Source organism: Protopterus annectens, chromosome 3.part0 (assembly GCF_019279795.1).
Source record: "Protopterus annectens isolate FY-2018-M chromosome 3.part0, PAN1.0, whole genome shotgun sequence".
NCBI lineage: Eukaryota > Metazoa > Chordata > Ceratodontiformes > Protopteridae > Protopterus > Protopterus annectens.
Window position 1 is genome coordinate 432012756 of NC_056731.1, and position 25891 is coordinate 432038646.

Genomic DNA, 25891 nt, shown 5'->3' on the forward strand with positions numbered 1-25891 from the left:
TGCACCTCAGAGAAGTATATCTTGAGTAACAGAGGCCCCAAAACCAATCCTTGGGGTACGCCGCTCATTACAGCTCTACTGCTTGAGGTGGCTTCCCCTATTTTGATTAGGTGGGTTCTATCAGTGAGCCAGTTTGCTACCCATCTGGCAACATATGGATCGATGCCTAGTTGAGAGAGTTTATCTACTATACCAGAGTGGGGAATAGTGTCAAAGGCTTTGGCCAGCTCAAGGTAGGTGGTGTGAACCGTCTTCCCTTCATACATGGCTTTGGTGACTGTCTCAAAGAAGTTAACCAGATTTAACAGATATGACCTCCCCTTAACAAAGCCAAACTGTGTGGGATTGTGGGATTGAGTGTTTGGAGGTTGCCAATGTCCCTGTTAATGAGGGCCATGATAATCCATTCCATGGCTTTGCAGATCAGGCCAGTTAGGCTGATGGGTCCATAATTTCCTGGATTGGTGGACACTCCACCTTTGTGTAATAGGATGACAGTGGCTGTCCTCCGCTTGGCTGGGACAAAGCCAGTACTCAGGCTTTGGATGAATAGGGTGCCTAATGGTGCTGCAAGTTCATGCCTGAGCTCATGTAGGATGCACCCTGGGATGTTATCGGGTCCCATGGAGGCTGTATTTTTTGCCTTTGAGAGGGCAGTAATGACCTGTTCCCTAGAGATAAGGTGTGGGGAGGCAGGTACTGGGGATGTCCTGATTTACTGATGGGGGTAGAGAGGGGAGAAGATTTTGCTGAATCTGTCAGCCAGTAGATTGGCTATGTCTACAGCATTTGTGTATTTGGTGCCTTGACCACCAGGTCTGAACAGATCTGAGTGCTTCCATTGACTTTGCGGACATATGTGAAGAAGGCCTTATGATTGTAGATAGTAGATGTGGCCAATTTGGACTCAAAGTTGACTTTAGAGGATTTCACTAGGGCTCTTATTTACTCGTTCAGGCTAAGAAGAGATTGTTTCCAATTGGGCACCTGCTCCTTCTTGGTCCTGGACAGCAATTTTTTCCTTTTGTTATATAGTTTATTTATTGCAGATGCCCACCAGACAGGTTTACTCTTCCTTATGGAGGATGATTTTGTCCTGTCAGGTATTCCTGATTCCATGCATCTATATAAATGCTTGGATAGTAATTTGGTGTAGATTTGGACATTGGTGCCAGTTCTTACAGTGGGGGCGGGGGCTGTGAAGCTGTTTATACCATCCCTTAGGAGGCTGTAATCAGCTTTGGCAAAGTTTTTTTTTTTTTACCCTAGCTAGAGGGGAGTCAGGGGAGTTGGTGACTTCGAACGTGACCACTTTATGGTCGAATCTTACCAGGGAGGATGTTATCATTGGGGTACTGCAGTGGTTACTCATGATGGTTAATACCAAGTCCAAGATATTTTCACCTCTTGTGGGAGTGTCAACTAGCTGTTCCAAGGCATTTGCATGGATAAAATTGAGGAATCTCTGGGCATTTGTGTTCTGGCATGAGTAGTTTTTCCAATAATCTATGGTTGGGTAATTAAAGTCACCCAGGATCAGGGTAAAGGGTTGAATCTTAATAGATCTGAAGAGGTCCAGATAGGTGGAGTGGACATCTTGAGTCAGATTTGGGGTCCTGTAGCTAGCTATAATTTGAATAGGGTTCTTGTCAATGGTTAACTGCACCGGGAGTGTCTCCTATGCGTCATACTGTTTGACCAGCCTGGAGGTGTGTGTGTCTTTAATATATATTGAAACTCCACCTCCTTTGGCTTTGCTGCCCACATTTGGGGGTCTGAGTATAAGATAGGATGACTAACCAGGTAAGGCTGGGGTGTTGTCCACAGCTTTGAACCAGGTTTCTAGATTACAGAAATGTCTGCATCTTCCAGGGTTAAGAATGCTTGCAATGAGTGAAGTTTCATGTTTAGACTCATAACATTTAGCAGCATGACCTTTAATTTGTGTTTTGTTGAAATTTTTATGTTGGTAGTAGTGCTGCACTTTCTATGTCCCCCCCCCTCTCCCACAGAAACATACCTTACGTTTTAGAGTTTGAGTTTTAAAAAGGAAGATAGGAATACATTTCCTCTCTCTCCAACCTAAGAGTAAGTCAAACCAAACAAATAGTATAGGGTACAATATTGGTCAGGTCTAGTTTTAATAGTAACTCTCAAGCAACCAGAAACTGCAGTTATCCGGCATCTACCAATCCCCATGGGTGCCAGTTAACCGAGAGTTTACTGTATAATGTTTGCAATTAGGAGTGTGTCAGTATGGTTTGTGATGTAAAATGCTTGAAACTAGGATTGTGTCGGTGTGGTTTGTTTTCATTTATATAACTGCATGATTGTTTATGTCATAAGTGAAGGTTTAATAAAGATGTTTCTTGTTTAAAAAAAGGAGTCAGGAATTGAATAATTTATATAATGCTGCTTAGATTATATGATATATAGCAATATATGTGAAGCATATTTGTTAATTTTAACTTGTTAATACAGTTTGATTACTTTTATATAAATGTAAATGTGCCTTTGTCACAAGCGATAATTCAATAAAGGTGTTTAAAAAAAACGAAAACACACTGAAAATCAATTCCTTGAAAATGTAGGGAAAATCTAATTTTTTGTGTAGTTTGGTAGTTGATGTAGGTGATTCAGGCTCTTGTTTCCTGTAACTAAGGTACAGTGTTTGAGCTTGAGCAAATTAACTATCCTGCTATCCCTAACTAGGGCATTTCTCACACACACACACACACACACACACACACACACACACACACACACACACACACACACACACACACACACATTACCAATGGAACATTGTTAAGGTCCAGGTAGCAGGATTGTTTATTTGACTGTGCTTAAGATTCAGGCAGAAATGTATTTAAATTTCATTGGTGGAATGCAGAAAAACAGGAAACAAACAAGTGTGTGCATCAATGCACAGATGCCGATTCTTAAAGATGACTGCCCTTAAAAACACATTTTTTTTTTTTTTTTTTTTAATTAAGAAAGTAAATGTTGTGACTACCTAAGTTGCCTAGTACTGGATCTGGGTCTGGGTATTTTAATTCATTTCTTCAGCTGTTGTCATCTAACAATGCACTAGTTGTTAATTTCCTAGTGCATATAAATTTGACAGTCATATCTGTTCTAAGGATCTGAGTCATTCTTTAATGAACAACAGTTTTCAGGGCCTGCGTCCTAGCTACATTTAATTTTTGGTATATCTCCTCCTATGAGGACCGCAAAATCCTCTCTTGAATTATTAGCAGAAAATATTTTGTGGGTAGTCAAGATGAACACTTGAGGGGTTGTCATACTTACCATTGACTAGTTACCCCTTGAAAAACCCCTTCTCATAAGTGGTATACAGTTGTGGGCCTTTATTATTTAATACATGCTTAAAACAGACAATGAACTCAACCACAAGTAATTACTTGATTGAGTAAGCTTGAAAACACTGAATGAAGACTGCAGTACTGTACTTAGGCTGTCTGGAGATCTTAAGGCTTTACTAGCTTTATTGTGCTTGCACTAAGTACTTCTAAACACATTAAATGTAAAAGTTGTGCTTTCGTAGCCATTCCAAATAAATATTAACTTGCGTTATACCAAAAATGTAACAATAGCATTCTTATAGCTGTGGGGTGACACCCATCCCATCCACTACCTGAATAGTCTGCTTTTTATGCTTTTCTCTGTGGCTGTTTGTGCTGCCTTATGAAATGAATTCATTTTTCTTAAAAAGCTGGGTAAAATTCATGCTACTGGGTTGTTACGGATAATATCCTGGCGTGATCTATATCTGGCATACAAGGCATCCCTGGATCCCATTCTAATGGACCTCTTACAAATCAGTAAAACAACTAACATCAGGGCTAAGTTTTGTAACATAAGAGAATGAAATCGGTGTTGTTTAATATTGTGAAGGAATGGTTTTAATGCTTAAAGGAAAAATTACTATAAAGATACCTGCCAGCCTAAAGGAAAATACTGCTGTCTGGATGCCTCCCATATATATTCAGATATTATTGTGTGACTTATAGGAGTTGGCTGCAGTGGTGCTGCAGTTCACATTGTCACTTCACAGCAAGAGGTTCTTTGGTTCACTTCTCAGCTGGAGCACCTTCTCTGTAGATTCTGCATGTTATCCCTGCAGTCGAGTGAGTTTTAAAGACATGTAGTAGGTGTGTCTGTGTGTGTGTGTGTGTGTGTGTGTGTGTGTGTGTGTGTGTGTGTGTGTGTGTGTGTGTGTGTGTGTGTGTGTGTGTGTGTGTGCCGTCTGTGAAGGTTGGGTACCAGGCTGGCAATTCAACACCATAAAAACTCCACTGCCAATCAGTCTGTGGACCAGTGATCCACTGTGGCGACCCCTAATGGAAGAAGCTGAAAGACATTGCTATTGTGTGATTTATAGGAAAACAATGTAGTAAACCTGTACAACTAAGACGTGGTATAATAGTATGCTATGTACGTTAAATAAAGTGTTGTCCTTATTAAATTGAATGTGTGCTCTAAAAATAGCTAAGAAAATCATATTATACAGTTAACATAAGTATGCGTTTTCTTATGCTGGTTACACATTTTGAATTTTATTACAAAAGAATATGTGCAGAGAAAGCTATAAGCTACGATATGTGATCTCAAAACAGATAACATTTTGAGATGAAAGGACTCAGCATTATCAGTGTTTTCATGCCTTTCCTTTCCTTTTTCAGTTTATTATTGTAGGGTTTGATATCAAGAAGTGCCAGCTGTTTCATAAAAGTTTAGACAACATATTATATGTGGCTTAAATGAACCTGAGGCCTTAATATATCGTAAATAAAATAGCAGCTAATATAATAATCAGAATGTGTTACATAAATGTCTTAACCTTCACACATGGCAGTGTTTTGGAAAAAATACTTGGTTGTCTGACCTTAATTGTGTTAGCTGCAAGGAGATTCACAGATATGGTCCATTACCCATACAAGATGTCTAACATATCCCTTCTGGAATGGGATTTTGTCATGACACAATGCATGAACACAGTTACACTCATGAAGGCCTATGACATTTGTCCATCCTCAGTTAATGTGTAGCACACAGCATACTATTTACACAATGCTGTCATGCTGTGCTCACCAGCCTAGATCTAAATGTGCAAAGCATGGCTGAGTGCCAGCCTTTCAATACTGCAGCATCATTTTGTGTATTTCATGGGTGGGGATGTTTTAAGTATAACCACTTTGCAGATGATTGAAAAAGTCTCATGAAATTTTGAGATCTGTGGTGAAAAGAATGTTTCATATCTAAATATCTTTTGTGGGAGGTCTATACCTATTAACTTCAGAAGACAGAAAACAAATGCAGAAATGTACACACTGACAAGTTAGTGTGTGTTTTTGTAGAGGGGATAACTGAAGCAGGACTTAATCTAGAGCTAGGTGACTGCAGATGTGAAGAGCATGGCTGGTTGGGCAAGACATCTTAATCACATTATGGTTGCACCATAATCAACACTTCATTAATAAGGGTTTACAGACTGTCCCTGCATGTCAGTAACAATGTGGATGGTTTGTAAACATTATTACTATGGGTAAGGGTGTGCAGACTGCTCCTGCTGTGTGCTGCACATTTTAAATGGTGCTGTCGGAGCTTTATAATCATTATGTCCATGGATAAGGGTGCACATATGTTCCTGCTGTACATGTCATTGATGCTGTGTGTGTGTGTGTGTGTGTGTGTGTGTGTGTGTGTGTGTGTGTGTGTGTGTGTGTGTGTGTGTGTGTGTGTGTGTGTGTGTGTGTGTGTCTGTGTCTCTAAGCAAGTATAAGTTATAGGTGCTGAATACCTTGTGTATATTAATGTGTATAGTAATGGGACCTGCAGTTCATAAAGCTCTGACCCTGCATGAAGCTTGCTAGCAGTTCATTTGTGTGCATGCTAGGCAACATATATTTTAACTTTGGTCTCATTTTCCATGATTGGTATCAATGTGCTAACAGATATCAAGGTCCTTCTGGCCACACTTATTCAATGGAGCAGCTACAAAGCCACTGTGCTTCATCTACATTGTCCACAGAATACTGGAACTGGAATTTCTACTCCCTTCAGCACTATTTATCGATCTTTCAAAGGCTTTTGATATGGTAAACCACTCATTGCTTATCAATATTCTCAAATCACTTTCCCTGGATACGCAATCTATAAAGTGGTTTACTTCCTACCTGAGCAATAGGCAACAAGCAGTGCTCTGGGAAAATAATCTATAATCACACCTGCCAGTTACACTGGGAGTTCCCCAAGGCTCCATTCTAGGTCCTCTCTTATTTTCAGTTTTTATTAATGATCTCTACCTGGCTATTCCCACTGCAACTTGTATATAATATGCAGATGACTCTACATTAATCTGCACAGCTAAATTTGCTTCTGAACTGCAATGCCTAACCCAGAAAGTATTTAGTATAATTGAGACATGGTTCTTAAAGTGCTGCCTTCTACTGAATCCCAAAAAAACAAAGCTCCTACTATTTGCTCCTACTTGTAGGTCCACACCAATAGATATCTCAGTCATTTCTAACAATGGTACCCTCATTTACCCAGACTCTACCACCAAACTCCTTGGTATTACAATAGACAACAACCTTAACTTCGACACCCACATTAACAACACTATAAAATCAGTTAACAGAAAAATGGGCTGCCTGTACAGAGTCAAACCCTTCCTTACTCCAATAGCAAGAACTACCATTGCCCACTCCCATCTAATCTCTACTCTACTCTATGCCTCACCAATATACACTAACCTATCCAAAAAGAATCTTCTCAAACTTGCTACCTCTTATCATAATATTGCCAGATTTGCCACTGGTAAACCCTTCAGAACTCATCTCTGTCAGAATCTTAAGCAACTCGGATGGCTTGAACTTCAAAACCAGCTTCAACTCAACCAACTTACAATTGCCCATAAGGTCCTTTACCAGCCAAACAATACTCCAATACTCTCAGACCTCATAACCCCCTACAAAAATCTTAATGCCTTGAGTTCTTCAAATAAACTCCTAGTTAACATCAACTAGTCTCACAACATGGCTGGGGACTCTCTAGTCTCAAACACAACTAGGAAAAACTGGAACCTTCTACCTATTGAACTTACTTCCCTTCCTTCCTTATCACTCTTCAGACAAAAACTTAAAACCTTCCTCAAAACACACTGGCTGTGCCCTTGTACCAACCCTGAATCACCTATCATTAATGCTACTAATATATTTTCTAGCTGTTCTCTCTCCACTAATTTAATCTCTGTAGTGCAGTGATAAGCATCTAGTAAAAACCTGGATACTTTTTTTTTTTTTAGCCACTAGCATATTCATATTATATTGCGCTAAACTTTGTATATAGTTTTTATGTTATTTACTGTTAAATGTATATAATATCTTCTATATCTACTTATTGTTTTTATTCTTATGTAACAATGCCTTATTGGCTGTTTGTATCTGTCTTGGAGCTTTTCTCCCCAGGCCTCCACTGAAAATGGACATATATCCAGCTGGACTAGCCCGGTCAACAAATGTAAAATAAATAAATAAAATAGTTATGTTGCTTTTTTTTCCCATCATGGTCTTTTTCTAGGTATGTCATGCATACAGCTGTGTATGTAAGTATCTTTTGTGATCATCTGCCTGTAGGCCAGTATGTTTCTTAGGATAGCCTTGCATTTTGAGTACATTACATTGGGAAACTTCTTTGTCCTCCTTATTGGTCATAAAGGTCATTGGTAGATAGTCACAACTGTATTGAAGCATCATGTTAAGTGATAGGATAGCTAATTATGAAATTTATTAATTTTGATATTCAGTTGCAACTGTTCGTTTGCATGTAGTCTGCAAGCTATAGGCTGACTTGATACATTATAACATGGCTTTTAGTCAGCCATAATGTAATGTCTTGTAAATCTTGCTGAAGCTTTTTAAGGTTAATACTTACTAGGCATACAGTCTTGTAGACCATTGTGGAACCTAACCCAATTTCCCAGAGTATTGTTGCAGTGGTGCAGCGGTTAGCATTGTCGCCTCACAGCAAGAGGTTCTCCTGTTCGATTCTCGGCTGGAGCGCCTTCTGTGTGGAGTCTGCATGTCCTCCCAGCGGTTGAGTGACATTAAAGCTATTCAGGTAGGTGCGAGCATGAATGGGTGTGCCTTCCTTGAAGGTTGGGTGTCAGGCTGGCAACTTGGCACTGTAAAAATCCACTGCCAATCATTAGCAGACCGGAGTTTTGCTGTGGTGACCCCTAACTGGGGAAAGCCGAAAGACATTACTTTACTTTTACTGTTTGGATAAGTGACTTGCTCAGAGTCACAAAATAGGTAAAAGAAAGCTGAGTGAATCAAACCCTGCACCACAGGAAGCATCTCATAATCGCAATCCTCTGCACTAACAGCCAGACTGTGCATTTCCTAGAATACTAACTCTATGCCCTTCCATGCCATGTCTGTGGATCTCACCCAACATGGTTTGCCAAAGTCCAATAAAAGGTGATAATCAGGTCTACATGTAGGAAATACATTTCCAGTTGCCTGTCTACCTGCAAACCTGCAGGCAGATTAACCATCATACACCTGTTGTTGTGAAACAGTATGACTTACTACAGGAGAAACAAATATATGTGTGTGTGTGTGTGTGTGTGTGTGTGTGTGTGTGTGTGTGTGTGTGTGTGAGTGTGTGTGTGATTTAATGTTATTAACTCATTGCATAGATAACTAAAACTAATTATTATATCATGCAGAAATGTTTAAATAGTTTTGAATGAGCACTGACAAAAAAGCTGAAGTTTTTACTTTTAGCTGTTTGCAGCATCTGTTGTTTCTTCACCCCACTGCTAACTCTCCTTCAGCCTTAATGTGGTACACCTGCATAGTGTGTCTATGTCATGCACAAGAAAAAATACTATGTAACAAATTTAGCAAAATGACCACCCTGGACAATGGAAATGCTCATATTTGGAAGACCATAATTTCTTCAATATTTCACACTTTAAGCAGCCATTTGACTTGCCAACATGTTTAGCCCACAGGTCTAAAAAAATCAGGTAAAACAAAGGTAAGACCAACAAACAAATTCATGTTTTCAAAAAAAAAATGGCTCCCCCAAGTATGTAAATCAGATTCCAAAAGATTTACTTTCAGTGGAAGTCTGCCCTGATTATGACAGATTGCTCTCAGTGTAAGTGACTTGCTTCAGTATAAAGCCTATCTATAAACAAGCTTGTACAATGGCCAGACTCCAAAAGACCTGCTGTCAGTGTAAGTGGTCACTTCATACTGAGAACAAGTCTTTTGTAAATGTTCATCGTGCATAAAGCTGCAGTCATAACAGATGGGTTATCCTGCCGTCAGGCGGCTCCACGGTCGGCCGAATTCCAAAGTCTAGGTCCGGCATCAGTTGTCGTTGCTTCTTCCCTGATGTAAGTGCGGCAGGGGTATAAAAGAGCCGGCCAACGCCATCTTCTTCAGTCTTTTTTGCCGCGCGGTGCCCGAAGCAGAAGCAATTCACAAGTGCCGGTCGGCCAGCTCCTGAGATTTATGAAAATATTTCAGCCGAAGTCTTCTTGAAAGCTAAGTACCCCATTGGGGAAACTTTTCTTGCCTCAGACCGATGTCAGACAAAGTTAATAATTGCATTTCATGTGGGAAGCAAATACCGCATAAGGATTTCCACTCTTTCTGTATTCCTTGCTTAGGCCCAGACCACGACATCTCGGCCTGCCGTTTGTGTGCTAGATTCAACAAACGCACTATTAAGCGTCGGGCGGATTTCGCCCTTCACTATTTTGGTAAAAAATTTAATTATATTATGTCGTCGGATACTCCGACTCCAGTTTTGAGTAAAAGACTCAAAGATAAGGACCGACATACGAGGTCCACGACTTCTACTGACACCACGCTAAGGCCGACTACCGGTTCTCCGGTTCTCAGCGATGCGCCTACGCAGCCCCTGATTACCGATGACACTTCATTACCGGTGTCTTCTGTACCTGAGGTCGCAGGCTCCTTGGTCCCCATTCCAACTACAGATACCGATGCCATTCTTGGCGGGGAAACTCAGTTAGACAGGCCTGCCATTTCTCAAGGTGTCCTCAGGCCTTCCTCCTTCTCTATTAAAGCTTTCACAAAATCTAAAGCAGCCATGAAAACTAAAAAACAGGGACCTCAGACCCCCTCTCAAGGCCCCATGCCTAAAAAACAGATGCTCAAAATGGCTGAGGATTTGATTACTCTTATCAGGGGTTATCAACCCCGCTCGGACAAAAGGCCAAGATTAGAGGAAGACTACCCTTCCTCAGATCAAGCTTCTATTACCTCTGAACATTCTGAGGACCAGGACTATACCTATTCTCCTTTTGAAGACTGTGATGCAGAGGAGTCTATTCCCTCTCTCTTCCCCCCTGAGGACTACACTTTTGGGGAAACCCTGCATACTTTGAGGGAACACTTTCACTGGGAAGGCCAAGATTACTCAGATTCCAAGAAAAGGCTCAGGGATTTTCTCTTGCTCCCCAGCATAGGCCCCTGGCTATCCCTCCTGTTTTAGATATATTAGATGATGTGTACACAGAAGCCAGCCTCAACCCAGATTCTTTACCTCCAGCTCCTGTTTAACCAGACAGGTATTACCGGGTTCCTGATTCACACCAGTTCCTATACAAAAGCCATACTGCTGACCCAGAAACTATTTCACAGGGTCCCAAGGGAATTAAGGCCTCTACTGGTAAAGACCCATTACCTTCAGAGAGAGATTCCAGAGCTTTAGAAAGGTGGGGGAAAAAGGTGCATACCTCGGCCATTTTAACCATGAGGGCATTAAACTGTCAGTTTCATATGTTAAAGTATCAATAGTTTTTGTTATCTCAGTTGAAAAGCAAAATTACACAACCAGAACAACCAGATTTAAAAGAGTTGCAGGATTTGTTGCATGGTGCAGAGCAAGTGGGTAAACATACCTTGCAGTGTGGTTTTGATGCTTTAGAGGCCTCATGTAGAGCTGCTGTTACAGGGTCTGTCATACATAGACATGCTTGACTCAAAGAACAAGCCTTACCAGATCATGTCAAAGCTAAATTACTAGATGCACCTCTTCAAAAAGATGTATTGTTTGGTGTTACAGCTGAGGTGGTACTAAAGAAAATGGAGGAAAAAGCGAGATCAATGCAAACAGTGAAAGATTTCCTGCAGGTACAACCTCCACATTTCTGCAGAAACTGGCCTTCAAAAAATTGGTCCTTTCCAGCCACGGACACACCTCAAAGAGGCAGATACAGATGCCTGAGGGGTAGAGGGCAATCTCAAGGATCATTTAGAGCCAGACAATGGCAGGCACCAACCCCAAGAGGTGGAGAAGATAGATCACAGTCATTCAGAAAGCAGACACAATGACTTCCCCCTCTACCTGCCAAGCAAAGCTTTAATGGCAGCACCTTTTGGCGGAAAACTGGCATTATTCTCAAAAAAATTTCATATTGTCACAAAAGACAAATTGGATTCTGGACATTATAGACAGAGGCTACAGATTCCACTTTCACACCCTTCCAAAAATGAGTGGCATGCCAAACCTGCCACAAAATCAAAGGGCAGAGGCACAAAAACAAATTTCAGCTCTCATGGACATGAAAGCTATTCAAGAGGTACCTGCAAAAGAACAAGGTCAAGGATTTTATTCCAGACTATTCCTGGTACCAAGGAAAGACAAAGATTGGAGACCTATTTTAGACCTATCCATCCTAAACACATATTTACAGGTACCAAAATTCAAGATGCTCACATTACAGCAGCTTCTTCCCATGCTTGGCAAGGAGTCTTGGCTGGTAACGTTGGACCTCAAGGAGGCATACCTGCATGTCCCTATCAGACAAGATTGCAGAAGATACCTCAGATTTCTTGCAGGTTCAACCCATTATCAATTCTCTGCATTGCCCTTTGGCTTATCTACTGCACCCAGAGTGTTTACGAAATGCCTGGCATCAGTAATTGCCTTCTGCAGACTTCAAGGAATACAAATATACCCATATATGGATGACTGCCTGATCCAAGCGGACAGCAAGAACATACTTCTGAAACACCTGGCGTTTGTAATAAAACTGTTGAACTTTCTGGGATACACAATCAACAAAAAGAAATCAAAACTAATACCCTCTCAAAAAATAATTTTCCTGGGTGCCAGCTTGAATACAACCACCCAGATGGCCTACCTCATGCCAGACAAACAAGGGCAACTATCTCAATACTTCAGCAAAATGGCAACCTTCACAAGGCTGACTGCAAGGAAAGTCTTGCAGGCTCTGGGATTCATGGCATCTTGCATCCTTCTCATCCCATGTGCAAAGCTGCATGTCAGGAAACTTTAATGGTACCTAAAAAACTTATGGTCTCAACACAGCCACAGTTTGGAAACAATTATACCACTCATTCCATGTCTTCAAAAGGAATTTCTGTGGTGGGCTCAAGCATGCCAAAGAAACATAGGTCTTCCTTTCTACGTTCCTCAAGCAACTCAAATCACCACAACAGACGCCTCAGACTACGCCTGGGGGGCACACATGACAGATCAGTGCATTCAGGGAAAATGGTCCCAAAAAGAGAAGCACCTACACATCAACCAAAAGGAAATGCTAGCAGTGCAAAATGCTATTATGGCCTTCAAAGACCTACTGCATCCAGGCCAGCTATTGATAAGGACAGAAAACACCACAGTGATGTGGTACATAAACAAACAGGGGGAACTCATTCATACCCCCTGTGCAGACTAGCCATGACCCTATGGAACACAGCTCTGGAATTGCAAATTCAACTTCAGGCACAATTCCTGCCAGGGAAGGAAAACACACTGGCAGACAGCCTAAGCAGAAATATGACAGATCCACATGAATGGAAGTTGCATCCTCAAGTTTTCGCAAGGATAACTCAGGCATGGGGACAGCCAGACATAGATCTCTTTGCTACCCACAGAAATTACCAATTGAAAACATTTTGCTCAAGGACCTATCATCCACAGGCCTGGAAAGTGGACGCACTTTCTTTCAATTGGACAACGTTGACAGTCTATGCCTTTCCGCCTCTTCCTCTGCTGCCCAAAGTTCTATTAAAAGCCAGAGCAGAGAGGCCGAAAATGATTCTCATTGCTCCAGATTGGCCAAGACAACACTGGTATCCACTCCTGAAGAGCCTGACACATTCCCCACCATGGATCCTACCTCTAGTGCCTCTTCTGTTGCCCCAGCACAACTTCAAAACTCTTCACAGCCAGCTCAAAACCCTAAATCTAGCTGCATGGAGAATCCCTTGATTTCCCAACAGACCCTCCTCTCCAAGGAGGTGCAGGATGTCATCTTGGAGGCCAGAAGACCTTCTACTAGAAAAGCCTACTCCGCCAAATGGAAACGATTTTGTGCCTGGAATCAGAAAAAGGGCCAGAACCCTTGGGTAATAAATTTACCTCAAATTTTACAGTACCTAGCTGAGATGTTAAACAGTGGACTTTCCTTCTCCTCCATCAAAATCCACGCTTCAGCCATTTGTGCACAATACAACACAGATCCTCCTTTATTCTCTCATCCTCTCTTAAAGACAGTTCCTCAGAGGGGCAAAGAATATAAAACCCCCAAGGAAACCACCAGTCCCTGCTTGGGACCTCAACTTCATATTGGAAAAGCTGACCCTTCCTCCATTTGAGCCAGCTGCTTCAACAGAACTACAATACTTGTCATGGAAAACAGCCTTCCTTCTGGCTATCACCTCAACATGCAGGGTTTCAGAACTACAGGCCCTCATGGCTGTGCAACCTTTCATCATTTTCCATCAGGACAGAGTTTCCTTACGAACCAATCCTACCTTTATGCCAAAGGTAGTATCCAGTGTAACCTTGAATCAGACTAACCACTTACCTACCTTTTACCCTAACCCACAAAACAAAGGGGAAAGACTACTGCATTCCTTGGACATTCACAGACAACTTCGTTATTATTTGGACAGGACAAAGCCATTCAGGAAATCTGAGCAACTCTTTGTGTCCTATGGTACAGGTGCTCAAAGAAAGGCTATCTCCAAACAGACAATCTCAAAATGGATAGCCCACTGCATATGCTTTTGTTACTCATTTCATGGAAAAGATGTGCCTTCAAGCATCAGATCCCACTCCACAAGGGCCACAGCTACCTCTGCAGCTTTCCTCAGGGGGGTTCCTACCAAGGACATTTGGGAAACAGCCACTTGGAGTTCAGTGCACACTTTCTCCAAACACGATCACCTTCCACTTTACTCTAAATCTAGAGCCGGATTTGCCACAGCAGTCTTGCAGGGCATCCTTGCTCCTCCTAGTTCCACTTAGTGCCTACCACCCCTTTTTAGCTTTGGGATTCTACCCATCTGTTATGACTGCAGCTGTATGCACGATGAACATAGTACAGTTTTGTACCTACCATAAATGTAGATGTTCGAGTGCTCATACAGCTGCAGTCCAGGTTACCCCCCCTCCATCCCCTCTTAGGACTGGTCTTATGACAAACACCTTCTCATACAACCTATTTGGGGTATTTTTTTATGGTGTATTTGCTTGCAACTACTGTTTTTTGATTATCCTATATTGCATGATTACATAAGTTTATGTTTTGCCTTCCTTCTGGGGGCACCTGACATCTGGGGCAAGAAAAACTGAAGAAGATGGCGTCGGCTGGCTCTTTTATACCCCTGCTGCACTGACGTCAGGGAAGAAGCGACGACAACCGACGTCGGATCTAGACTTTGGAATTCGGCCAACCGAGGACCCGCCTGACGACAGGATAACCCATCTGTTATGACTGCAGCTGTATGAGCACTCGAACATCTACATTTATGGTAGGTACAAAACTGTACTTTAGGCCCTGTGTGCTTGATTTGGTATTTTATTAACAAAGCATGGTTCCACTGTTTAAGATGGAAGAATACCTGATTTTATTTTCTGACAAAAGTGTATGCATTTTTTAACTGTTTTTGAGTAGTTGTCTATGGTCACCATCATTTCAGACTATAAACTTAATTGTCCTAGTTCTGTTATGACTACTGGGTGTAAGGATCCTGTCCCCATGTTTGTTTTAACATTAATTATCTGAAACAGATATCTTCAAAATGGAAAAAAAAATTGTGGAAGTTTGGAAACAGGACTCCTCTTGCCTTCATGCACCGAACGGGTTCTGTATCAGATTCTACCTACTGTGCAAACAGGCTTAATTGTAATATCTGTAAAATCACATACTGGGTAGCACCCACTGTGGTTTTAAAAGCCACTGACTACTTTACAAACAGAAAACAGCATGTATTGACAACAGACAAAAATTGTTACTTATTGTGATGTTTTTCTTCAGAGAAGAAACAGTTGCACTTGATGAGGGACTGTCTACATGTGTAGTGTATTTGCACCTGGCTAAGGCATTGCACACAATCCCCATAATGTATTGTAAATAAAATCATTGAACTAAATATTAAGAATTACTTAGTTCAGTGGGTGCATATCCGATAATGGAAGATAATGCCGTAGATAAAAACAGCAGATTGCCTATACAAGTTTACTGAAATGTCCAGTGTAGCCTCTCTGCACTGTTTGCTGGGCCACTCCTATTTGTGTGTTTTTTTTTCCTGGACAGAACTGCATTTGAAGATATGTGATTAACAACGTATGCTGAAATTTACTGCAAGGTAGAAAATGAAGTTAACTCTAAAAGGTATCTAAAAATAATATAGGGCAGGCAGGTTGACCAAACTTGGTAGAGAAATAACCTTACTCTTGTTTTCTGTTCTGGAAACAATATTACTCTTAATACTACCAACTTTTACATTTGTTAACGAGTGACTGGTCCAAGTAGACCATTTTCAGGTTCAGACTAAAGTTTAGTTATGAAATCAAAGATCAAAGAATCACTGTCGACAATATATGAAGTCTAAATTTGTTTGTTCCAATGAAACTCAGGAAAGAAAGCTGTACGCCACAATTTACAGTCAGAGGTGTATATGTCAGAGAATCATGGGAAGTCATCAGATCATTAACAGAGTAGGCTTATTGTTTTGGCAATTTAAAAAGTGCTGCTTACTTCTCTGTGAGCAACTGCAGAAACTTAATAACCAGAGGGCCTACAAAGCATGACCTGTGTAAACAAAACTAGAACAAACGTTGTTATTCTTAGTACCCTACAGCCTTCTGAGAGGGAGTTATATATAACGTACAAAGCCATGTTCAGCTGAGTTCTCTTTGGAACTCCTACGCTTAAAACATGTGATGATCAGTGTCAGGACATGGTCATATATCCTGTTGCTGATAATAAAAGTAAATAATATAAAAATGTGGGCAGACTCATCATTCAATGACTTTCACAACTACATAATAAATTATGCCATGATGACGTTAAGCTCTTCACTAATAATTTACTGGAAAAATACTGAGATGGCACTCAGTCTACTAACTCCACAGAGTGTGGAATATCTGGCTCGCATAATGTAAAACAAATGGGCAAAATGTGGAATACTTATTTACAATGTGAACGAGGAACCTCACTGCATGGATAAAAGTTGTTACTTTTTACTTATAAAAAGTTATTTTGATGAATTAACATGATTCATCGCTATTTGTCATGGATTTTAGTTAAAACATTGTACCAATGAATATGGGACATACTCTTTCAATAGTATGGAATATAGAACTTTTAAGAGTCAAAATGGAGAACCTTCCTCAAAATGAGGTAGAGTTGAGACATATGAATGTTTGAATACATATAGGTAGTAAGAGGTATGGCCAGAGCATAATGTCAGGCACGCCTGTCAGCTGGTCTTAAGATCAACACCAAAACCTGTGAACATGTGAACCCTTTCTGTGATGCAGTAAAGGTCCTGCACTAAACAATTAGTAGAGTTTGGTTTCCCCAGTAGCTGTCCTTTTACTTTGCCCTAAAATAAGTTAGGACAAACTTTGTATAAGTATCTTTGTGATAAAAAGGTTGTTAAGTTTCGCTTCAGAAGTAAAGTGACAGGAAGTGCGTATTTTTAACGAATGTAAAGTTTACATAAGACTTTTAATTCAATGCTCTAAGAGATGAATGATTCAACGAATTAGATTGTGTCAGTTAACCACGTTAAAGCCAAGTTCCATGTGTATGTCAAATCCATCTGTCACTCGAAAATTATTCCTAGAAATGGAACAGCCCCAGAAGCAGGTTTAAAGGGGACTGAGTATGAGGATATTTTTGGTAAGCAATATTCTTGATCATTTTCTCACGTTCTCTTGGCTGATAAAAGTTGAAATACTGCTCTATTTATATGTTATCACAGGCTCAGACAACGCATTCTTAAAACATATATATATATAACTATAGGAAGTATATGGCAGTGATTTTAAAACCAGTCACTAGTATACAAAATAATCTATATATATGTATTTTTTTTTTTACTGATGGAAACGCTCCAAAGATAAACGTTCAATATTTTGAAAAATACACGCCATTAGAAGTGGTAACTGACCAAAATGTGGGCTTTGAAGCATCCCTTCACTTAACTGAACCATTAGATTCAGGACAAAGTGAGAACATATCAGTTAAAATGCCTGCCGTTTCAGTAAAAGAGAATGCAATCAGTTAATGTGCTGGCCTTTTAGGTACTAGAAGAAGAAGATTTCCTGGAAAAGGAAAGGGAAGATTATTCATAAGAAACTCACTGTTTATACATTGCTGAAAGCCACTTTCAGTCCTAATGATAATGCTATTTTTAATAAATATAATTTCAAGTCACTGTTACATGAGTAAAATGTGATTTGTCTTACTTGTGCCATGTTCAACATATTCTCAAAAACCTAATACTCCAGCTATGCTTGTGTTTATACCAAAGTACAGCAATATTCTGAACAGTTTTTATCTTTGAAAATATGACATGCATTGATAATAGGAAGAAGTAACTCAACCAGACTTCAAGGCTGTGGACTAACTAAGGTTCTTCATATAATATTGTACTGACAGACAGGTGAATAGCAAGAACAGAAGTACATACACAGACTTCTGTTTCACAAGTTATTTGTTGACCAAGGTCACAGCTACCTGAGCCAGCATTTCAAGTGCTCAGAGAACACACATCTGAATGAGAGCACATTACTTTCGTGGGTGGAACGTCAAGTCTAGAAGTGCGTTTTGGGAAGTGAATACTTAGCATGCGCTGCCAAGTGTATTCAAATGATATGCTTACTTCTAATTCATAAGTACATATTTGCCATTGTGTACATGGCATATATCCCATCATGAAGTCAGTAAAGTAGCACAAAACTATTATGTCACATTGGGGATGAAATGACAGTAATGCTCTTTTGGGCTCCTGGACAATTAAGGTTCGATGAACCAATGGCTGAATGCAAACAGGAAAAAAGATAGAAGAGGGTAGAGGTTATTGACAGGAAAATGTGTACTACAATGTGTTTTAAAATAAGTAAGATATCAGGGATTGCCACATTTATTTCTAGTTTTTTTTTTTTTTATTCTAACCAACCTACCAAATGATTGAAATTCCTGCTTAATTTTACATCAGGCAATATTATGTGAAAAGGGCTGGACAATCTGATAATACAGATGATGCAGGGCATTTGGATGAAGGGCAACTGATTCTGCCATGATGAATATCAGTGATAGTAACTGATTCTGCCATGATGAATATCAGTGATAGTAGCAGTTCTGTTATAAGCTTGGCTTAGTAGGCTTTAAAAGAGGATTGTGGGTGAATAATTGTGTGAGTGGCGTAAAGAAGTAAGGGTAGTTGTGGGTATGTATTAGCCATGGAGTGCATGACAATGAGAGTGAGGAGTACACCTACTGTGGTAAGTCTACCAAGTGTTTATGAGGTATGAATAATATTAGGATGGTACAGTAGTGCAGTAGTTAACATCAGTGTCTCACAGTGCTTGGTTCTCTAGCTCTCTTTTTGGCAGGGTTGCCTTCTGGGGAGGGTCTGTATGCCCTCACTGTATGGACATGTGTTTTTGCCATATGATCAAATTTCCTCCCACATCTCAAAGGTATGCTGTAGGCAAATTACTAATCTGACAACATTTCCTTCAATATGTGTGTGTGTGTGTGTGTGTGTGTGTGTGTGTGTGTGTTTGTGTGTGTATGGTGGTGGTGGTGACCCAGGTTTGATTAGTGGATCATGTGTCTGAGATGGTAGCAGAGAGGGTTGGGCATGTCCATCCCAAGGGGAAGGGTGTTTATCTAAGAGCCCCCTGAGGGGAAGCTGGTCTATAGAGGAGAGTAGCTGTCAAACATTGCTGATGAGTAAAATGAGGGTAGTTGTACTACATCATCCCATAGCAGCAAGGTTTACTCATTCTCCCAGCATTCCCAATGATCTTCATCAGTCCCAACCCTAGAGGAGCAAGTCTGGGGGTGATTATAAGGGGGAGGTAAACCTGATGTAGCATGTGGGCACCAGGACAAGATGACGATAGGGTGCATGGTGGGGAAATAATAAAAAGAACAGTCTCCCATCCCACTAAACAGAAACAGGGACCACAAAATTCTAAATACAGTCACCATTTGGGACTGATGGGACTTCATATAATTTTTTTACCATAAAACAGACCCAGCGCACAAAGGATAAGGCACCAGATTTGTCTAAACTGACATAATTTATTAGTTTTATGAAGTATTACTTTCAAGGGATTGTTGCAGTGCAAAAGACAAATCTGCTATAATGCAATTTTGTTAGTAAAAACAGTATCTGATATGAGCAACAATGGCCACACATAAAACAGAGTTTTAAATGAAGCTATTTATTACACACAAATAAAGCTTTGTAGCAAATGCTTTCGTAATTGTCTATGAGTACCAGAGAGAAAACAAGTAGTTCTGAAGACTGAGTATGAAAACACATCACACTATCTTAATGCCCAGTTAATATAAAAATACAGGTACCTGCATATTGTTTGTAGGAAGCTATACGCATATAGATGCTATGGTCCTATTTTGTGATGGCTAGGATTCACTCAAGCTAGTTTGACTAGATTATTGAACAGTTAATGGATGGGAATGTCAGCTGCTGGAAATGGTAAGGCACCAGCATGTCAGACATCATAGTCAGAGCTCAGGCAGAATAAATGAAATGACTGGAGGAACCAGTGTCAGGATCTTGGAGCTAGCATTTACTCAACATTGTGAACATTGGCTCTGATGTACTGTTATACGGTCCTAAAGCTGCAGTAAAAATGTAAAAGCAAACAGGAGTAGCTGTGAGTAGGTGAATGCTGCTCTTTGGGACGAGCAAAGAATTACAGACTGCAGACTCCTGCCTTATACTGTGAAGGGATAACAGAACCATTGGGATAATACATGACTAAACTGTTTCCATGACTACAGCCTTAGCTAATTCATTCAGTGTGTGTACGATCTTTGCCTTGAACACTAGGTTTGTAGAAATGTATACTAAATGAAACTGACGTTGCAGTAATTGAAAAAAAGTTTAATATGTCTTGCTAAATTAGTGATTTGAGCTGCTTGTAAGAAGTCAGGAAAGGCAGCTATGTATTAAGTCAAATCCAGAGGATTTGATCATTATATGAAGATTTTTTTTCTTATTTCCTACTTTGTCTTTGCTCTTCTTTTATATACTGGGTTGAATGAAGTTAAAATGGTATAGCTTTGTATGCTGTTGTTAATTCAGAGGACCAATTATATTTAATAAAAGTATTCTCAATCATAAACATAGTGCTGGGACATATAGTTATTCCGTTTAGGGTGCTGGAATTACTATAAGTTTTAGCAGTGCTATGGTCTTATCTGCCTTGGTTAAGATTCTGTTCCAAACATAGTAGTCATTCTTCTAAGCGGATAAAGCTTATTTATCGAGAACAGTTTTGTAGTCATCTTAGAAAGTTTGTGACATTTTGTACAACCTGCTTACAACTACTGAAACATATTGGCAACAGAATGCACTGGACAGTGGCAAATACACAGCAGTAAAGTCCAGCTTAGAAAGTGTAAAAGGGAGCATACATTTAAGCTGAAGAAGCCTGTGACTGTAATGTGAGTATAGATTGCCTTAATCTTTTTTTTCATAAATTTTCTCCTGTGTGCAAACATTCACCTTATACTATATCAAGCACATGAGTTCCTACAAAGATAGTAACATAAGTACTCCTTGCTTACCTGCTGCATAACTATGATGCTTATTATTTGGCAGAAAAGGTGCTCATCTGAAGCAAATCATTTGGTAATCTATTTTATCTGCTCCTCTTAACCATCTTGATGTCTTTTATTTTACAATTCTGTTTAGGAATACCAACCTTGCAGTACAAACTCTTGCCCAGAACTGAAAAAAACTACCCCTTGGACTCCATGGACTCCAGTCAACATCTCTGATAATGGTGGCCATTATGAGCAACGTTTCAGATACACCTGCAAGGCTCGCCTGCCTGACCCTAATTTGTTGGAGGTCGGAAGGCAAAGAATAGAGATGCGCTACTGCACCAGTGATGGAGGCAGTGGTTGTTCTACCAATGGTGAGTTTAGTCATTGTGTATTAAGTGCAGCATGCAGCTGTATAGATCCACTGTTAGGCACTTGTTGTATAGATTTTCCCAGCTGTTTTATTTATTTATTTATTGATGTTGGTTGACAGAATACTGAACTGCTCACAGTGCATGAATTGCATACAGAAGCTACAGAAAGATCTATTTACATAGTAAATGTGATACCCTACATGCAAATCACTATCTGCAATAATAACAAACAATAATAAAGACGCATTTCAAAGCAGTAACTTTGATGTGGGATATTGTAGGAATAAGTTTCCAGGTTACTGAATAACATTTATCCTGTACAGCAGAGAAGCAGGTATTCCAAAAAATACATATGTGGTTATACTAGACTACCTTAAATGTGGCTTAAACTGAGCCACACTAGATTGTATTGCAATGTTGCACACCTGATACACTAAAAAAAATACAAAAACATTTGTTTTTGCAGGGAAGCAAGTACACCCTTGCTACATTAAATATACCAACTCAAATATAACAAAGCAGTGGGGAAAAAGAGAAATTTCCCCTTCTCACTGCTCAGCAATCTTGGACATGTCAAAATGTAAAACAGTCAGTAAACCAGCAATGAAAATGGAATTCTTTGAAAACAACACTGAATTTCCCCCTTTAACAATGCGAATGTGTGCAAAAACAACTGCCTCCATGTCTGTGTGTGTGTGTGTGTGTGTGTGTGTGTGTGTGTGTGTGTGTGTGTGTGTGTGTGTGTGTGTGTGTGTGTGTCTGTCTGTGTGTGTGTGTGTGTGTGTGTGTGTGTGTGTGTGTGTATATACATATATATAGATATAGATATATACATAAACACATATGTGTGTATGGGTCTACTAAGTTTTGAAGTTGCAGAAAATTTGAACCATTTAAATGGAGATCACTGTACAGCACAGAATGGTATATTTATCTTTTTTCCTCACTGTAGTTTGACCTCGGGGTTGGTATATTTAATTAGCAGGGGGTGTGGGTGGTGTAGGGGGCTTGCCCCCCTGCAAAAATGTAAAAAAAAAGATTGTTTTGTTTTAATTTTTTTTTAATTTCAAAGTTTCAAAACTTTGAAATTTAGAAGTAGCCCTGTGTGTGTGTGTGTGTGTGTGTGTGTGTGTGTGTGTGTGTGTGTGTGTGTGTGTGTGTGTGTGTGTGTGTGTGTATACAGTATATATAGGTAGACATTTTTTATTTTGTTAAAAAAATGCTTTCTAGATGTTTTAAACTGAGATTCTATGCTATTCTGCTGCTGGGCTTAACCAGTGACTGCTATATTTATAAAAAAAGTTCATCATAGTGAGAACCCTGCAAAGGTTAAAAAATAGGAGTGTGAGAGACATGCATAGTATGAGGGGTGACTGCTTTGGCTTCACCCTCAGCAACTGTAAATTAACCCCTAAGTGCCAGCATTTGATTGACTCTGCTTGGGATACATGATAGTTTAACAACTGCTTTTATGGCACTTGGGGAAGGCAGCCTTTTTGCTCTTTATGAGGAAACAGACTCTGGAAACACCAGAATGACCAAAGGAAGAGCTGTGTTTGGAGTCAGTGAATTCTTCAGCAGGTCTGGGCAATCTTCTCCATTGAGCTCACTAGCAGAGCTTCATCTTTTCCAGTGAATCAAGTGACTTCAGGCATAATTAAGACTTAATTTGCACTATGAAATTTCCTGGAAGGGCCCGGCTACTTCCCAGCTATTTATTTTCTAAAGTTACAACCTGGCCATCAAAATCAGCTCCATCCTCAAATCCAAACTGAGTTCACAAAGTTATAATAAAATCTTTAACTTAGTTTCTGACTACAGCCCCTCAGACTGCAAAAGAAACTAAGCTACTCCTTCATAATGGGAAAAGAAATGTACAAGCCTGCTCAGTAAAAAAAAAAAATTCTTAACTGCTATAATCTCCTGTCCCCCACCTCCCTCACAAATAACTAGCCATAAATGTATTTATGCCATATTGCCCTCCTACTAAAACCCATATCTTTCTCTCTCTTCCCCCACACCCTACTTATCATACCTTTACCTTAACTATTCTCCCTCTCCATCTAGCCCTTAACTTATCTCTCTATTTCTGCTAAACTAACCTCACCTCTTATTCCCTCCTCTTGCTCCAACTTTTCCCAACACTATACTTTCTCCTAACCTTGGTTTCTCCACTTGCTTCTTCCCAAACATACCCCACACATTACTCTTTAAGCTTCTGTCACCCTTTTCCCTCCTCTGCAATTCCTTTCCTTGCATCTCTCACTCCTGTTCTACATGACTTACAAAACAAACTTGCTTTAATAATAATACCCATTTAACTGTTCTGTAACATAATTCTGTCTGAATCATATAATTTGTAAAGTCCACTTGTTTCGTGACTATGCACTCCTCATATAAACCTTATGTCTATATCTATTGTGGAAGATTAATTTGAACTATTGTATGTATAATTGTTTGTACTATCCATCAATTTGAATTTTATGATACATAAAACCTTATGTCTGTATCTATTTTTCAAGATTGCTTTGAACTATTGTGTTTATAAATATTTGTCCTATCCATCAGTGCATTTTATAGTATATACAAATTATCCTACTCTAATGTGTACAAGTCAATGTAACCAATGTAACTATGTAATTATGCTAATTGTTTCTGGAGCTTTTCTCCCCAGGCCTCCGTTGAAAATGGGCACTGACCCAGTTGGACTTTTCTGGTAAACACATGTTAAATAAATAAATAAATAAATACAATTTGAACATTTATATCTGCCATTTGTCCTAAGGAATGCTTTGACCATCCATATCTGGCATTTTCTTACTGCATCATTTGTGACTCTAACTGGTCAGAAGTGTCTCTGTACCCCATCCCTTACGCATTCTTCTGTCTGGCACATGGAACACATGCCGCTTAACTTCTTAACAGTTCTGTTTATCTTTGATTCCATTACATTTGATGTATCATGTTTGTCATACTACAGGGCTGACATGAGTAAATAAAACAGTTTGATTACCTGTTTGTTATATTTATTACTTACACTGTTTCAAAAAGAGGCATCCAACGTTCTACAGTTCGGTAGTTGAGGCAGTGGTCTGTGAAAGTGTTATGAGTTACAATGTCAGTTTGACTCTTATACTGCCATGTTTTCTAGATGACTGTCAGCAGACTGCTTCATCAGAGCAAAAGTCTTGAAACATTCAGAAAACAGCAAACATTTCCTCTTTAGTCTTAGTTGGTTAATTAAGAATGAACAATCAGCAAAGTTGTTTTTATCAGAAACAGGTACTTGATAGTAATAACAGCAAAAGCATAACTTGTATGATACATTTTAAATAAAGGCACTTCACAGTAAAGAAAGTCCAGTGTCAGAAACATTCAAAATAACATTGCAAAATAGCTTAGAAACACAGATACCAAAAAAACTCTTGGACTGCAACTGTCAACCTCTTAGCCCTGTTCTAATAAACTTAGAAAGTTTCTAGCATAATAAGAATTCTATTAGGATGCATTTTCTTAAGGATATGAAGTCCGAAACTCAAATGTATGTCATTATTTTGTGACTTCAACCCTCAGTGATCTTCCAGAAAACCACATATTGTCAGAGGAACAGACCAAAAATATAAGGCAACAATCTGGACTTTCTGCAAAAATCTGGAGATTTGAGAGGTATAAACTCTACCAAGAATCAAAAAGGAGTAGCACCACCCCAGACAGTTTACCCCCAAAATGCCTTCAAATGTCTACCAAATCCATCAGCTACCCCATAAGCATTCTCATAAATAGATCTATCCAAGAAGCCTATGTACCATCCATTTGGAAGAAAGTTTTTATCATACCCTTACATAAAGGCGGTAATAATTCAGACATCTCAAATTTCCACCCTATAGCCATTCTATCTCCCATTTCTAAAATAATGGAAACATGTATACAAATTTCACTCATGGATTACCTATCCCAAAACCAACTACTTTCCACAACTCAGCATGGATTCCGCCCTGGTCACAGTACTACAGCTGCTCTCCTATCCTTCCTAGACACTGTTAACCACAGCCGCAATGATGGTAAACTTATCTCCGCACTCTTTCTTGATCTCTCTAATGCTTTCAACACCATCTCCCATCCTCTCCTCCTTTCTCAGCCCTCACACCTTGGCTTGTCCACACCTATCCTTAACTGGTTCACCAGTTACCTCACAAACAGACAACAATCTACCAAATGGTTGCACTCTTTCTCTCCTTTTTCATTACTTCTACTGGAGTTCCCCGAGGATCCATCTTAGGCCCCCTCCTGTTCTGTATTTTTATTAATGACTTTCACTCCACTCTCACTCATGCATCTGTAGTTCAATACGCGGATGATTCTACTATTATCT

The 25891-nt window shown here is 39.7% G+C and overlaps 1 protein-coding gene across 2 annotated transcripts in view; it reads left to right on the forward strand.

The window, feature by feature from the left end:
- Positions 1–25891, forward strand: part of SEMA5A (semaphorin 5A) — a 2688572-nt gene that overhangs the window by 2358741 nt on the left and 303940 nt on the right. For both annotated transcript variants that reach the window (XM_044064865.1, XM_044064863.1), the window contains one exon: positions 21294–21519. In XM_044064865.1, coding sequence (XP_043920800.1) covers positions 21294–21519 — 226 coding nt within the window. The remainder of the gene's footprint in view (positions 1–21293; positions 21520–25891) is intronic.